General features: G+C 29.2%; 2 protein-coding genes across 2 annotated transcripts; one reads left to right on the plus strand and one right to left on the minus strand.

Moving 5' to 3' along the window:
- The first annotated feature begins 256 nt into the window (after window positions 1-256).
- On the plus strand, window positions 257-1,330 carry LOC147802089 (zinc finger BED domain-containing protein 5-like). The gene has a single exon (XM_087153707.1). It carries the CDS (start codon window positions 257-259, stop codon window positions 1,328-1,330), a length of 1,074 nt encoding a protein of 357 aa, XP_087009833.1.
- Window positions 1,331-10,881: 9,551 nt separating this feature from the next.
- On the minus strand, window positions 10,882-16,006 carry LOC147802090 (lysine-specific demethylase 5A-like). Its single transcript, XM_087153640.1, has 4 exons — window positions 15,878-16,006; window positions 15,050-15,196; window positions 14,219-14,426; window positions 10,882-11,026 (listed from the first exon to the last, which is right to left on the minus strand). Exons 3-4 carry the CDS (start codon window positions 14,290-14,292, stop codon window positions 10,897-10,899), a joined length of 204 nt encoding a protein of 67 aa, XP_087009766.1. The 5' UTR covers window positions 14,293-14,426; window positions 15,050-15,196; window positions 15,878-16,006; the 3' UTR covers window positions 10,882-10,896.
- Window positions 16,007-17,964: the final 1,958 nt, after the last annotated feature.

The following is a 17,964-nucleotide window of genomic DNA, read 5'->3' on the forward strand; positions in this document are numbered from 1 at the left end:
TTGGCCTCGGACAGCATGAAACCAAATAAATTAAAACGGCATCTCGAAAACGTACATGCAGATCACGTTGGCAAGACAATAGAATTTTTCCAAAGAAATTTGGAGAATTTAAATAAACAAAAAGAAATGTTTTCAAAGACTATGTCTGTTACACAAAAAGCATTGCTTGCGTCTTATAAGGTTTCTTATAGAATTGCTAAATGCAAAAAACCCCCATGTAATAGGAGAAACTTTAGTGCTACCTGCAGCTATCGACATGGTAGCTACGATGCTAGGTGAATCATATGCTGATCAACTTAAAATCATTCCACTTGCAGATAATACGGTGGGAAGACGAATATCCGATATATCTGAAGATCTTTGCGATCAATTAATAGAAAAAGTAAAACTATCTTCTTTCGCGTTGCAAGTAGATGAGGCTACAGATGTTCTTAAGGATGCACACTTGATTACATATGTAAGATATGTTGTGGAAACTGATGTTAGAGAAGACATGTTATTCTGTAAACCTATTGAAGGCAATACTACAGCAAGTGAAGTTTTTAATATGATTGATAAATTTTTCAATGAATATAACATTCTGTGGGAGAACTGTGTTGGACTATGCACAGATGGAGCTCCATCTATGGCAAGAAAAAACGCTGGTCTACAGGCACTAGTTCGAAAGGTGGCTCCTCTGGCAAGTTGGACGCATTGCATGATTCATAGACAATCACTTGTTTCAAGAGATATGGGTGAAGATTTACTAACAGTATTTCAAGTTATTAAAAGAGTTGTAAATTTTATCAAAAATAGCCCATTAAGAGGAAGGCTTTTCGCAAAATTGTGTAATGACATGGGTTCAGAATATACATCACTTCTATATTATTGTGAGGCACGTTGGCTTTCTCGTTCCAAAGTACTTCAAAGGGTGTTTGAGCTAAAAGAAGAGATCGCCATATTCCTTACTGATAATAATAGAGATGAAGCAAACTTGTTTTATGACACGAAATTCCTTGTAAAACTTGCGTATTTAGTGGATATTTTTCAAAGACTCAGTACTTTAAATAAATCAATGCAAGGGCCCCAAATTCATGCTTTTGTCCAGAAAGACAAGGTTACTTCATTTATGAGAAAATTGGAACTGTGGATAATAAGTTTGAAAAATAATAACTTTGACATGTTTCCCACTTTTAAAATTACCTGTCTTGCAGATGAAATAGAAGAAAGTAAAGTTCTTATTAATAAACACTTGACCAGTTTAAGGGAGCAATTCTCGTTTTACTTTAAAGCTCTTGACATGTCCAAATATGAATGGATTAGAGACCCGTTTGTGATTGAAAAAATATGATGATTTTGGCCTTACGACAGCAGAGCAGGAAATGAGAATTGACTTATCTAGTGACAGCACATTAAAGCAGATGTTTCAACACGAAAATAATATTGTCACGTTTTGGTTACGAGTAAAGGACGAGTTTCCTACTTTAACAAATAAAGCTTTAGAAATTTTATTGCCCTTTGTAACATCTTACTCATGTGAAACTGGGTTTTCTGCAGTAGCTGTCTTAAAGACAAAGTATCGATCTTGCTTAAAGATTGAAAAGGAATTGAGAACCGCGATATCTTCAATGATACCACGGTTTGACAAAATTTGTGCTGAAAAACAAGCTCACCCTTCACATTAAATTTTTATAATGTTGTATTAATGTTGAATTCTATTTTTTGTACTTTTGTAAGATTTGTTTTTATTACATTATATTATTTCTTAAAATAGATAATTATTTTTTATGTATTTTTATACATAATATTGTATATTATTTTGCAGCCCATTAAATAAATTACAATATCAGATGAGTGTTTATGAAATTGGATTGTTAGAAAAATTAAGGATGGCACAACAAATTTTTTTTCCAAAGAGTGGGGCGCAGGTACAAAAAGTTTGGAAAGCACTGATCTGACCCATTAATAACCCTGAACGATGTCCTAATATGGTCAGGGCAAGTAGGCAACTTCATTCGCCTTCAGAACCAGATACGCTTTAATCAAAGTTTAATCTTTTTTTAAAAAATCTTTAGCCTTTATAACTAATCACAGATCCTGGAGAAGCATCCCCGCAAAGAGAATTAAATTAATGAGCCGTGAGCTGACTTTTCAGAAGAAAAAAATTGAGAATGCATATACTAGGTTGTAAGTTTTGTTAGTTTCCATTATAATTTTATTAACTGAGCACTAAGCAACTCAATATTTTGAGATCAATGTATAGAACGTTTTCACAGTTGAGGCTAGTATCGATTTGTGTCCTCTCTTTCATTTAATTTACATTTGCAATGGAGTTTAAGACTTCCTTAATCAAGTAATTTTAAAGTGGAGTTTCAATAATCTCAAAATGAAAACTGCAATATGCTCATTTTTGCACAAAAGTAATTTTATAGATAATCTTTGAATTCTCCTTTTAAAATATATATGTATATATATTACTATATTGTTGGTTGAAATCAAACATTTTTATCGCTAAAGCTATCGTAAATTAGTGGTTTTCAAGTTTATTTGCTTAAAACTATCAAAATAAATCATGTATTGGTTTAGGATATTTCGACAATTTTTAATCAAGTATTACAGCAGTCAATTTCAATAGTCCCTTGTCAGTTTCCTCATTGCCATTTTTTACTTTCATGATTTGTGTGACCTATGCCAATTAGCACTATTTTGCACTAAAGTGTAACTATATGTGTATAGTGATTATAGTGAAATTCATAGTAAACAAAACTTTATCTAAATAAAACAATAATCACTGGGGTACCTCGGGATTGTGACACCCGTGTTTACTCACAAGTAAACCCCCTGAGGAAATATTTAGCTAGTTCTGTCTGATAACTAGTTTAAAAAAATTTAAAATGCATTACGGTAAAAAAATTATTTTGCTTAAAAAAATTGCAAAGTAAAAAGTAATACGTTTAAAATACTGGTCACGTAGAGTTCCTGAGAAAAAAAACCAGGAAATTTTTTGAAACAGTAAACGCATACCAGACTTTTTCGAAAAAGGCTAGCAACAAACTACGAAAAGTATAATTTGTTCTACTTATGTATAATTAAAAAACGTTTCGTTGCAGTTTCCAGTATGATTTCATTAATGGAAGTCTAGGAAACAACTCTTAATAATTTGAGATTAATATATAGAAATAAATAGAGTTTTTTTTATTTAAAAATGCGTACGATGCGGATTAATACTCTATAATAAGTATAATTATGAAGCTCTCCCAAGAGAATCTAAATTTTATAGATTTGAATCCAATAAAATCCTATTTAATTATTTTTTTACTAAATATTGAATAATAATTCTTCGAAACTAAAAGTTTTCTGCTTCTGAACTTCAAATACCTAAAAATGGTTGGTTTGATAGTGAAGTTGAATATCTAGTATTTGACGAATTATTTTACAGACACATAAATAGAGGCTCGATTTAAGTCATTACTCTCGTACAATTCTCTCGATTTTGAAGGAAAAAAAATACTTGATTGGGAGAGAAAATCACTTATCTTTGGAGATATCAATGCCCATTTAACTCGTTGAGAGTTCTCACAAGCAGCAGAATGTGGTTGAGAAGGACAGAAACAAAGCCCCGAATACTGATCGTAGTAAGGACTGCATAGATTTGCGTAAAGCAACTTGACAAAATTCATAATCAAAGAAAAGCGTCCCTCATATAAATGCCTAAGAAATATTAGACTTTCGAAAAAAAAATGTATAAAGGTTCATAAATGTTTTGTCCCGGATGAACACTTCAAATATAAACCTAATATAAAAAAAGATTTAAAGGAATTTACTACCAATAAAGATATTTCAAAAGCTTTTTGCGATCACTAGGTAAAATGAAGCAATTTGAGGTCTGCTATTAATTTTTTTTTTATTTTTAAAACGCTTTAATATCCACTGCAGGGTATCACGTTTTTATTACCTTTTTAATGCTGATTTTTAGTGCAAGCAAGAGCAGAGTTACGAATTCAAATTGAAGAATTCCAACTCTGATAAATGGGGGGAAACTTTCGGGAAGCACAAGTTTGTCTTGGTCTCCTCTCCCGAAGAAATTTGTAATAAATTTCGAATTTCAGCAGAAGTTCATTCTTTGAATGAGTTCCTATATTAAAATAGCTGAACAAGATGATAATTTTGACTTTATATATGGCACATAGACAACTATCTCAGTGAGCTGCCAAAAAGAGTGATGCTAAGAAATATATGCTAACATTAAAAAATACAAAAAAAGCATGTCTGTATCTTTGTTAATGTAACGGCCCAGGCGTCCTGGTGATTACCACTCGTTTCTGGGTTGGTCATTACTCTCAAGTTATCAATTGATTGATCCCTCGGCAGCTACCCAAACGGTTGCTCGCATACCGAGGCACCGATAAATTGCAGTGGTGTAAAACTGTGCATGTGAATAAAAGAATTAATTTGAAATTAGTTGAAGTAAATTAAAAAAAACATGAATTAAAACTGTGCCAGAACATTTTAAGGAAGAAAAACAGCTATTGTACTGTAGTTAGTGTTAACGTCGATAAATTCAATATCAAACAGTTGATTTAAGTAGCTGGTATGCTTGGACGTAGATCTTACTAATAAATTTGTTGATAGATATGTCCGCTCTGATGTTGCTGTATAGTGTACATTTGCGTTCATGAATTGTAATTCCTAAGCATCTGATGGTATAAGAGGGCTTGATGCTTTGATTATACAATTTTATATCTGAAATTTTGCATCCTTTCTTTTTACTATTAAAAACATTGATAGAGGATTATTAGGTCGTTAGATTTCAGACCTTCTTTTTCAGGTTGAGGAACAATTATTTTATCAACTTTTCTTTTCACTCATTAGGAAAATATTTATTCATAATGCAAGAGTCTAAGATGTCAGTGAGCGTTATGAAGCATGCTACTAGTCATTAATCATAAAGGCCAGGTGTCTTCCCGTTGATAAGTTTGCAAATGATTAATTTAATTACTTCTTAATCGGTGATGAATCCAATAATATTTGGTGAAAGCGTATTCTTCATCCGTAGACCGGTATTCATTAGGTCACTTCTTCGAGGTTTGAATTCTTTTCCGTTAACACCGGGATGACTACTTCTTCCTCACCACCGTCTTCTGAGTGATCTATTTCTTACTGGGACAAAAAATGTCTGATTGAAAACCTCTTTCGTGTCTTTATGGTGTTCCTCTATAGTAACCATATAGTCATTACATTATAATACAACATTTGATGCATTGTGCCTGAAACATAAAGGAATAAGAATTTTTATTTCTTAAAATGAAAAACTAAAAAAAAGCAACAAAATACTTACATTTTACTTAAACTCTTTCATACATGGTTAACATAATAAATTTAGAAGATTTAACTTATATCAAATCTGCAACCACAAATAAAATATTAATTGCAGCAATAGAAAACCTACCATAAAGTACTAATTTGTCATGTTCATAAAAAGCAGTGAGATCTCCATAGATGTTATCTTAACCTGTACTTAGGTATTTTTGAATGCTGATAGAACTTTAAATAATAAAAAAAAACAGGAAGGTAAGATAATTGGATGATTTTACGAAATAGTTCATTTTCTATTTCGAAAATTATTCGATATGACTAAGGTTTGAGATGAAACTCTTCGACATAGAAATTCAAATTAACATTAGATGGATACGTAACGCCAAGGGGAATATTATTTTTGACAAAACAAGGTTTTGGGAAATCGAAGTTTGAGTTACTGAACGTATACTGTAATTGCATAATAATCAGGGTTAAAAAGGTTTAGGACAAAATGGATTAATACACGGTTTAAACTGTACTGTCCAAAACCCTTTTACTCAAATTATGTCACAATTTTATCTGAACAATAAACATAGAACTAATAACATATTGATAACTAAATCTACTAGAGAATATTTGTTTTTAATTTGAACGTATAATGTTTTATTAATATTGTTTGACTCTTCGATTTAAACAAAGGAAGATGAATCAAGTTCAATTGGTTCTCTCATTCAATAGTACATAACTGAAGTTGGACCTTTCCATACAGGTTGAGTTATTAGGGACTAAGTGCTTGGTTAGTCATAAACAGGTTTATTTATCTATATAGTACTATTCAAGAATACTGTTATTTCATTCATGTTCAATTCTTTTAGCATAGTGGTGATACATCACTATTGTCAGTAACTGAAACTGATGTTATGCCCTTCAAAACTGTTAATACATTTTTCAGTTATTTTGTATTTTCAATTTAAACTAATATATTTATATTTAAAAACAGTTCTTTTAAAAATTAAAATAAAAGGTCGATTTTTAAACAAATTTAGTATTTTTTTAAAAAAATTATTTTTTTTTTTAATATTGTATTATTATAGTGTCTTTTTAAATTTACCTTTAGGCATCTCTACCAAGTTATTTCCTTCACCTTTCCATGAGTCATTAATTCCTTGCATTACATTTGAATTGTATAAAATACAAGTTTACGATGACGAGTCAAGAATTGTCAAGCATTGTGAATGCTGAAGCAAAATTCATGCACGCCACCCACTATTAGACAAAATTGAACTATCAAATTGTAATTATGATTGACTTCTGCAAAAAACGCTTATAAATTGTTCTTTTACATTTATTTGAATGTGATGACTATTGAAGAAAAATATGCTTAATAATGATCAATCAAAAATTTATTGCAAGTTAGGGTTGAAAAAGTATACCTTATTTAATTAGTTTTAAAAGTATATCCTAAAATAAAATTGGTATCAGCAACATAACCGTTGTTCAGAAATCGCTATTTCGAGGTCCCTCGTCATGTAAATTCCATGGAAGATTTGTCAGTTCTATGAAGATATGATCTTTCTTTGGGGGTCTCCATTGTTTAGATAAGGTCATGGTTAAAATATTTGACTTTAACTGCTTTTTGGGGGAAACATTCAAATTAATAAACTAACTAATTACAAGATGAAGTGAAAGGACTAATTGAAGTAAAATGATTTGTGTAATTAAAGAAGAATTAAAATAAATGTCTATACAAACATAGTAAGTCTACAAGCCTAGTGCAGAATAATTAGAAAATAAATAAAATTTTCTAAGCATTTAAATATGAAAAGACACATTAAAGAGATGAACTACACCACTTGAAAAAAAGGGAGAAGACTGTTTAATAACTTACCATGAAACCAGTCTTTGCATAATTCACATTGGCAGAGAGGAGGATTTATTACAAATACAATAACGTGATTCGGGACCGTCTTCTAATATTCTTCGCATGCAACATCAACATTGATTCCTTTCTTTCAGCTTCTTTGAAATTAGCAATAAGGGAGAAGAAACTACTAAATCTAACTTTTCAGTGACATCTAATTTATATTGTCCTAACACTTTGAAATTAGCAATAATTAATTACAAAACTTAATTAAACTGAATTCTATTTAGAAAGCATTGAACAGATGTCAATATTTCAAAATGAAAATTGGGAAGAATTTTTGGTTGATAAATTATGTGATTAAAACGAAGTAGTGAGTGCGAAAAATTTCACATAAAATTAAATATATAGAAATATTAATTATAATGTAGGTTGCCCATCTTCATGAGATATATTTCTATAAATTTATTTATTATTTTAAAATTCATATAAAAAATACAAGTAAAAATAATATATATACAAAAGCACATTTGTTTTTTAAATAGTAATAATATCAAAATTATAAATGATTTAAACACATGTAGTGGTATATTCTAATCTACATTTTTCTCTTTGCAATTTTTAAAAAAAATTTCTTTTTTAATTTCATTTTTAAGTTAATTTTTAATATTTTGAAAAACTTATAAGATACTTAAATTTTCAGTGGTTAACAAGATAAAGCAAAAATTAGGAAGTCTGAAAATGAGAATAACACAAAAATGACAACATAGGCAAAGCAAATAAATAAAATAGTAAACATAAACAATTATCTAAATGCTTTTAAAAAAATATTTATTAAACTACTAAAATTTTGAAAGCTATATCTCTTTCATTTGATAAAAAATCGTATCATAAATTTAGATAATAAAGATTAAAATAAAATTTTAAATGAGCAAAATCTATAGCTGTACTTACAAATGCTGATGTCTCTCTGTATTCTTCTAATCTTATATCCAAACTCACAGAATCTTTACATATACTATCTTCATTTTCTATCAGCTCTTTTCTTTTAACGTTTTGATGTGAGAGGGGCACCAATATCTTTTCTTGGAGAAAGCACCTAAAAGTAAATTTATTGAAAAATGTACTATTGTTTAGGGTTGCTTTGAAACCATTTTCTTACTTTAAAGATTTTTTTTGGAAAATTAACTGCAAAAAATTTATTTTTTCTAATATTAGTTGAACTACATGTGTTTTAAAATCAATCATTTTAGTTTTGTTACCATTCATAATAATCATAACAAATGAATGAAATTATTGTAATACATCGATTTAAATGATCCAATCAAAAATTGTTGGACTTTTTTTTTTAAACATTGCTTAGTTTAAAATTAGTTTTTTTTCTTTCATAACCATTTAAAATAAACATTTTTACTTTCAGATAAAATTATGAGACGCGCTGCTTAACACTCTCATCCAAAACAGAACTATATAAACAATGTCGGATTTATGACTTGCATTCTACATTTTTTTAAATAATCAGTTTTCTTTAGTTTACAATAATTAATATTCTTTACTGAGGTATAAAACTTTCTTGTAAAAAATATAAAAGCATTTAATGAGTCTAAAATTACTTCACTTTTGTATGTAAACATCATTTAAGTTTGCAAAATTAATGATGCAAAATTATACTGATGATACTGATTATACTGATTAATGACGTAAAATTAAGTATAAATAAACTGATAAAGGGAATCACTCCAACGTGAATTTTTATTTATTATTTTTTTAAAGTAATAACTTTAAAACTAATTTAAATTACACAAAAAAAGAATATTATTTGCATATTTAAATTATTTTTTTAAAAGAAAAAAAATCACAGAAGGATTTGACATGTTTTTCTTAAAAACATTCCCAGTCTTCCTTTTGCTAAATAACTAAATTTAGTATCAATTTAACTTGGCAGTGTTGTAGAAATTAGAGTGTAATAGAAAATAAATTCAAAGAAGAAAAATTTGATAAAAAAAGTGATTTTTTTTTTAAATTTTTTATAAATGACTTAAGAATTTCATATAGCTATTTTCCAAAATTAGATCCTTTCATTTAAAAGTATTACATTATAACTGATGACAAGTTTCAAAAAGCTGGTTAATTTTAGCTACAAAATGTAAACAATTAAAGTGTAAGATAACAATATTTTGGTGTTGAAATTCACTTAGGATGAATATAACAATATTGTGTCTTATTTACTAAAAAAAAAAATCCTGATTATTAATTTTATAAAATGATTTGAAATAAAATGGGTAAACTACCATCAATAAAAGATATTCATATAATATGCATGTCTGTTTTTGGGTTTCATATTCACTGATATAGGACATTTTAATTTGAATTGCTTATGAAAATATATTTTTTTAGTCCCAGTATAAAAAAAAGGAGGTTTAATTTTTCCAAGATTTTACCATGTTAGGCTGAGATAAAGTAACAATGAACTTATCTTAATACTCAAAAAATTAATTTAAAAGATTATTTAATAAACGAAGTTTTTATCATAATGATTAAAAAAGATAAAAATTTACTAAAAATTACCTCCACGAGAGAATACTGTGAGTTTTTCTTCATGAATGATTTAGCCGTTTCCTCCCTCCATGCTTTAGTAGCTTCCACATGGTTCTCCATTTGATTCAGCTGTTCAAGTCTTACTGGTATAGGTCTGCCTTTCGAAACTAAATACTCTTCAATATAAGGATAATGCTCTCCACTCTAAAAAAAATTATACATTTATTATCATAAATTAAACTAGTAATCTAACTCAAAGTAGTAACAATGAAAAAAAATAAATTCCTAAATTTTTAGGTTTGTAAATTTTCTACTAATAATCTAACTAAAGTAGTAAATGAGTAACATAATTCCCAGTTGCCCTATTCACATTTTTAGGTATTAATATCATTCTCATGAAAAAATTAAAAATTTGTTTCCTCATATATTATTGATTTATTTCATAATGCTTTTCAAACAACAATAAAAATTAACAAAAGGTCATAATTAATTATATAGTCAAATCCAACTAAAGTGAACCTGGTTCATTGTGAACATTTTTAGTGGTCCCGTCTCCCATTAAACTAACCCCCCAAATGCAGAAACAAACCTCTCTATTTTAAGAATCATCTTCTGGCCACCTGTTTCCCTGATTCTTGGAATCCACTTACTCTACAAACCCCTATTCATTACAATCACCTTTTGAAGTTAAAAAAAAAAAAAAAAGGCAGTCAAATAATTTTATTAGCTTCCCAGTTGTTTTCCTAATGTTCTTTCACAGTTGTTCTGCTTATATCAATAAGAGATAAGCAGGCTTTTTTTATATTCAAAAGCAGTAAAAATTGTGAATTCTGTAGAAAGGGAAGCATTTCCCACTGGGTTAAAATTATCAAAATTATCTCAATAATAATCTTCTTTTGTAACAAAAGTGCAATACTGAAGAAAGAAAAATGCTTAAAAAGAAATAAAGAAAATAGTGAAATTTTGCAGGTAAAATCAACAGTAAATATATTAGGGTTTTTTTTTTGCCAGAGAAAATGTAGATAAGAAAATTCTGGATTTATTGATTATTAATGCAGAAATTAATGGACTCAACTTAAAATTAAATTGTATTCAAGTATTCTTTCATAGAGAATTAATGTGAAATCAAAATCAATTCTTAGCTAAGTAAATAATTTTATTTTTTATATAATTAATTTAAAATTTAAAAGCAAATTATGTCATACCACAATCATCATTTCTCACCCTTGCAATCCAGTCCTTTGCTTTTCTGACAGCATCAGCCAATTGCATGACATTAGGAAGATGAACTGATATATATTTCCTGCTTCCTTAACCACTTGTTCCAGAACTTGTAAGGAGTGTTTAGGCCTAAAAGTAATTTAAATAAAATCATCAACAAAATAATTAAGAAAGTCTGCAATTCGAATGAACACAAATAATAAATTTCATAAAGAAATTCTAATATGAAGAGAATAATGTATTAAATAAGACTTCTCATAACAATATTAACAGGCATTTTATACATGGACGTACACAATGTAATCTCGATATTGCAAGGAGGCATTTACTTTATAATGAATAAATATTCTCAAAATGGCTCATTAATGAGATATCCCATAATGGCTCATTAACGATAGTATGCAGTTACATCACAATTATGTAACTGCATACTGTCAACATATCACAATTATGATATTTTTTTTATCAATCAAGTTATTTTTCAATAATTTAGGTTAAACTCTTTGGAATTTAACTGCCATATTCATTGCACACTAAAGATTTGTCTGTTTAAGGTTGTTTTTTTTTCTCTCTTAAATTGAATGAATGATAGTGCTAAAAATAAAATTTATTTGAAAACTTTTAACCGAACAACTAATTATTAAATTACACTCTCAAAATTCGAATTGGGCTAGTAAAATTTTTAAAGAAAAAATATTTTTAAGTTTTTCTCTAATATCAAAAATATAGCATGCCTTTCACCTATTCTGATTGGTTGTAAGAATGAATTATATTATTCAAATAATATAGTTAAATGGGGCAAACAATAATCTTTAATTCATTATTATTAAATTAAATCTTTAATTCACAGGGGATCAATTTCATCTTGGGCTGTATTTTATTATTGGCACAGAATTAAGACAACTAATATACTTTAGCATGACCTTACCAAAGTGTTTACTAGAGTAACTAAGAAAGCCTACCAACCAAGGTTAGTCTGATATATTAGGTGCATTGACCCATATTTTAGCAGAAATAATGGAACTTATCAGTGAATAAATCAAAGAAATATGTGATGAAATAAACATGTTTTATAATTATTAATAACTCTAATTACCATATGATGCAACTTGAATGTTTTCAGAATGGGAAATAAAAATTCATTGCATAATACTATTAAATTAATATTAGACACAAACAATTTTCTAATTGAAAAGCTCAGTGGATGATGCTCTTAAGTGACTGAATTCGGGTAAATAAACTGATGCTTAACAAATATGCTGACAAAAGGATATAAAGATTTTGCATTGCCTTTATTACTTATCTGCAAGCTCTCCACTAGAAAAAAAATCTATAAATCTTTAGCCCTGATTTAAACTGTTTTAATTGTAGCATTCACATTTTCTGGGTCTAAATTTCTGCCAAAATATAGTCTTTCTACAATTGCTTGTTGACTGTTCATTACTAAATGCACTCAGAACTTTTTTCTACTCTGAAAATACTCGGCGAAAATGCCTCAATACTTTTATCCAAGGAGGTCTGCAAAATTTGAAGAATAACAAACGAAAATAATAAACGAATGTTGTAGTTGTGGAATGAGAGGCAAAAAATCTTTCTTTTTTAATAAACATAACATAGAACTTACTTTTCACTAAGCTTAAATTATACAGCCAAATCTTCTAACAAAAAATAAATACCTTTTAAGCACTTAAAAAATATTTTTAAGCACTAAATACATTAACAAAGTGCCAATAATTCTTAAAGAATTTACATGATCATGATAAAACAACTAGTTTCTGACAAAGAATTTTTTTTCTTGATTATATTAGCCACCATAAAAAGATCGAGAGATTTTTCGGTTCGGTTTCAGAGGGTGGAAAATGAAGCCTGAAATTGAGCAGAAAATGCAGTCTGAAAGTGCAGCAGAGTGTCACAGGAGAGTGCTAGAATCTCACTGAACTCAGCTCAGTAGATGTACATGCGGATTCGCAAGCATTTCATCAAACATGTAAAATGATTGGAACATTCATACGCTAGGGACCAACGGTAGGCTGAAATGCATTGTGAAAACGTTGAATAGAACAAAATGAAGAGCATGCTTTTGCATAATATGTGGCAAAATTCAACATCGTAAAGAAAAAACACTAATTTTTTCAAAAAAAAAAAACATTAAGGGCTTTTATAAAATGAAAATAAAAAATAAGCACCTTTTAGCACTTTTTAAAAACGCTCTGCACCATGATCTAGATTATAGGTTCCCAAAGTGGTCCAGGTGGACCCCAGGGGTCCGTAGGAGACCACACGGGGGTCCACGTAGACGTGAAAAGAAAACAGGGGTTCACAAGTTGTAAGTGGGGGTCCACGAAACATTCTCTGGCTTTCTTTATAAAGAACAAAAATTTTGGCTTGGATTTACCTATCTACCTAGGCAGGTAGCATCATTCACTAGGTAGGTACTTAAAAATATTCGAGACTCAGTTCAAACACAGAATTGAATAGAACAATAGATAATAGTACAAGTTTACACCACATGTCGAGACTTGCAAAGTGCCGCCCGTTCGCCCGCTCGCACTTAAATACCCTGCATGATGACTTCAAAAATAGATTTGAACATATTCTGACGATGGAAATACCACCATGGATCATAACCCCATTTGATTAAACGGAAGAGGCGAATGTGGTATTACAAGAGGAGCTACTTGAGCTCAGCATAAGCGAGGAACTGAAGACGAAATTTAAAAAAGGCTATCAAACATTTTGACTACAGGCAGAAATCCCCGAAAAATATCCTGGGCTGTGGGAAATAGCGAGAAAATTTTTGATAGCGTTTCCCTCGTCATATCTTGTCGAAAGAAGTTTTAGTGCCGTTACCAACCTGTTAACAAAAAAAAGGAGCAGATTGAACATCACAGAACGGGGAAATTTGATATTACTTCTTATAAAACTGAAGCCAAATATCGATAATTTGCTGTCAAACCGTCAGTACATCCGTCTCATTAAAAGTATGACTATTTTTTACTGTTGATTCACATTTCAGAGTTCATTGTTGATTTTTTGTCAATTGTTGATTGTTTGTAATAATAAATGTTTATAATTTTGTATAACCATAAGTATTATTTTAATAAATGGGACACAAGAAAATGTACAATTTTTTTTTTCTCCTTTCTAATTTAGGGTGATACTTTTTAGGAGTTTTGGGAATACTATAGAAATGTAGCAGCAGGGGGTTTACCGAAAATAGTAAAACTTTGAAAGTGGTCCACGAGAAAAAAAGTTTGCGAACCTCTGATCTAGATAATATGTAGAAAAAAAAATTAAAAAAATAAAATGTAAGATGCCTACTTAGCTCGCAGGCACATTTTTGCTTTTTCTTCCCACTTTTCTCCAAAAGTCAGGAGTTCTTGGAGTTCAGCCATTACTTTTTCTATGGTATGATCAGGAGGTATGTTGATTCGTTATCAAGGAGTTTGCGTAACATATCTAGCGTAACCATCTCTGGGTGTAACAGGGAACCATTCACTTCTTCTAACCACCTCTTCTGGTAAAGCCTCTGCAAAATCAATCAATCAAATTTCAATCAATCAACCAATCAAATCAAATTTTTAAAAACTCAAAATTTGCAACAAATTTCTACTATTACAAATTTACAAAACATGCAATAAAAGCAGAACTTCATGAAATAAAAAAAAAACTGTACAAACAGTTTACTAAATGTTAAAATTAATAAGGAGCTTGAACGCAGAAAGTTTAAGCTTTAGTGTTTCTTGCATGACATTAAAAATGTGCTAGCTTTCCTAATATAGAATAGAAAACTAGTAGTTTTTTTTGCTTTCAGAATTATGATTAAAAAAAATTTACAACAGTTTTTACAATTTACAATGATTTTTATAATACAAATGGGCACAATAGTTAAAAAGTTTAATTAAGCTCAAAAAGAAAATTTATTCAAAACTATATTCTAAGATATTTTCTCCCTGCTATGGTTTAGCTCAGAAATTAAAATTAATTATATGTTAAGCAGAAATTTCAACTTACAAGAAGAAAAAAAATTTAAAAATAATTATTACAAAATTTTCCATGAAGAAAAACACGGAAAGTCCAGCACCAGCTGTAAATCATTTTATTCTTAAGAAACAAAAATAAAAAAATTAGGAAAAGGAAGGGGACACTTACTTGTTTTAGTTGCGGGATCTCGGGAATATCAATATCCAAATTAAGTCCAGCGCCCAAAAATTTTTCCACTTTTTTAGAATCTGTTTTATCATCATTAAGAATTTCTTTTGCTTCAACTTCAAATGCCACGGCTCTGTCCAGCAGATCCTATTAAAAAATAATAATATAATTGATTAATTTTGTAATATTTCTTGAGTATGAGTAATATTCTTAAATCTTCCAACCTAATTATTTTGATAAACATTTAATATTTTATTAAAACAAACATTTAGTTAAGATAATTTTGCTTGTAAAATATATGGGTCCAGACAGTTAGAACAAAATATTTTGCATCTGGTCGACATATTGTAAAGTTTTCAATTATGTTGCATTTAGCAACCAAAGAAAATGAATAAATCTTGGAAATGTGTATAACAACTTTCTTTGATTGTAAAATATCAAAATTATTTATTTGTAACATTATTCACTTTAGAAAATGTAACTCATGAGCATATGTGCACGTGTGCTTATGTATATATATATATATATATATATATATATATATATATATACACACAAACATTCAAAGCAGGATTACATTCAAAACAAAGGAAAAACTGTTAACGAATTATTTAAACAACTTAAAATCCCAAATTCTTTTTTCAAACATACTTTTTTAAAATTAATTTAAGGTTACAGAAGAATTATGCAATAAAAATTTCATTTTACAAAATTAAAATTTTTTAAAGTAAAATCATTTTTTTGCTATGTTTTGTCCACATGAAGAAAATTATAATGAAATTATATAAGTTTCATATTTAGAATAAGTAAATGGTAATTCATGCATACCAATTTTCTTTTCTATATTAGCATAGGATTCTTCCAAAACATCGATTTCGTACTTGATTTCGTTTCTAGAAGAAGAACTTGAGGCATCTATTAGAAGGTTGAAGCTTTTTAAGTTCATCCTCTAGTTCCTATTTAAATAGAAGGATTATAACACTATATATCTTTAAAAAATGAGCAAATTAAATTTATAAATATAGAAAAGGGAAACAATTCATAGTGACTTTTTTTAAAATTTCTAATGGCAAGGCAAAAATAAAAATAAATGAACAGATGTAAAAATGATGTAACTATAAATTGACTGAAATCATTGCCTCCTAAGTTCTCTGGCCTTCCAATAAAGCCCATTCTCGGAGTCGCCCCTAAGGACTGGTGGAGGTGGTGTCTATTCATAGGGAGTTACAGAGGGGGCAGTAAGGGCTTGAGAGGATCCGAATACGGTGATCTGCAAGACAATCGTGTCTGGTTAGTAGACGGAATTGGGCCACAGCGTGCCAACGTAGACTGCCATGAGCCCTCAAAAGATCTTCAGCTTTCCAGCGCTTAGATTTTACTCTGTCATTTATTTGTTCACTGAATTGCCCTTTTAAAGTTTGCTTTAAATGAAGCTTCACAGAATGAAAAGAAAGTGGAGAGGAACTCGATTGAAGAAACCCTTTTCTGACGCATCTTTTGTATTCTAAATGTTGTAATTAATTAATAAATAGTGCTTGTTAAATATAAGTGTTATTTCCTAAAATCCCACGCTATGAGACAGCACACTGGCGACGTGTTGGTGAATTTTATTTTCCATTAATACAAAATATCATTGCTTGAAAAAGTTTCGTTTCAAAACGAAACTAATTTGGATTAAGGTTTCAAGTTCCTGAGGACAGGTAAAATTTTTTCTCTTGAAGACTGCTCCAGGTAGAACAATTTATTTCTTTTTCCAAATGGAAGACATCTCTCAATTGGTTGAACAAAATAAATTGTTAATGTCAGTGCTACAGCCGAAAGACGAATAACCATGAACCAAAGTAACGTTACTAGTGTGAATTTCGAGAAATTCGATGATTCCCAAGAAACATTTGAATCATTTTGGGGGCGGTTTGAGGCTTGAGGCTTTTTTGGACATGCAAAATGTTCCAAATAAAAAACGAGTTTTTTTTTTTTTTTTTTTGCAGATTATAAAAATTTTACTATTTTTCAATATTTTTAAAGAATAATTCTTAAACACGCAACAAAACTTAAACGGTTCTCAAACAAAACTTACCGCCTGCGACGGCGCTTCCGGACTCTAGGCTCCTCATAGTTGAGGTATGGGTCAAGATCTCTGAGCCTTTTAGCAACTGGCTTATCATCGTCCTTGCCATCTGTTACTGGAGCAGAGTAACTGAATTTGCTCAGCAATACCAGATTTGTCCTCCTTTCACCTGCAAATTTTTTTTTTAATTTCGTTTTAGAATTTCTAACAAATGTATACAGATAATTTTAATTGTAGAAAATATAAATTAAAAGCCATAATATATTGCCTCTCCCTTTTTAATTTGGATTTTTGACTAACAAAATATGGGGGGGGGGGTGGCCACAATTTGAAAAATATAATCCCGTTAAATTAGTCAGTTCATAAGTTTCGATTGTTAATTTTTATTTTGTAAAAATTTCGTGAATTTTTTACGAATCAAAAACTTTTTAATCACAATTTTAAATTTTTTTTTATAAAAGCAAATATCATGTAGAAAATCATTCTTAAAAGCTTTTTGCTACTTTTTTATTTTATTTGTGTCGAAAAATGTTTTTACTTTTAGGTAAGAAAAAATTTACACTATTTTGATTTATTAAATTTTAAATGACCAAATACGGAAATGGAACGACTTTGATCAAATACTTCTTAAATGATAGATTTTTCATAACTCATAACTATTCAACAGATTTGACTCAAATCTTGTTCAGTTTAAATGAATAGTTTAGAAGGTTGTAAGCATTTGTATATCTTACAATTTTGTATTTTTTTTAACATTAAATAAAATGATAAACAATTAGGAGAAATAATATTTTTCCTTAAATTTTATTTAACTTTTACTTCTTAAGGAATTCTGTAATTTTTGTTC

Source organism: Parasteatoda tepidariorum, chromosome 10, assembly GCF_982258835.1.
Source record: "Parasteatoda tepidariorum strain Cologne lab strain chromosome 10, Ptep-v5.0, whole genome shotgun sequence".
NCBI classification, from domain to species: Eukaryota; Metazoa; Arthropoda; class Arachnida; order Araneae; family Theridiidae; genus Parasteatoda; species Parasteatoda tepidariorum.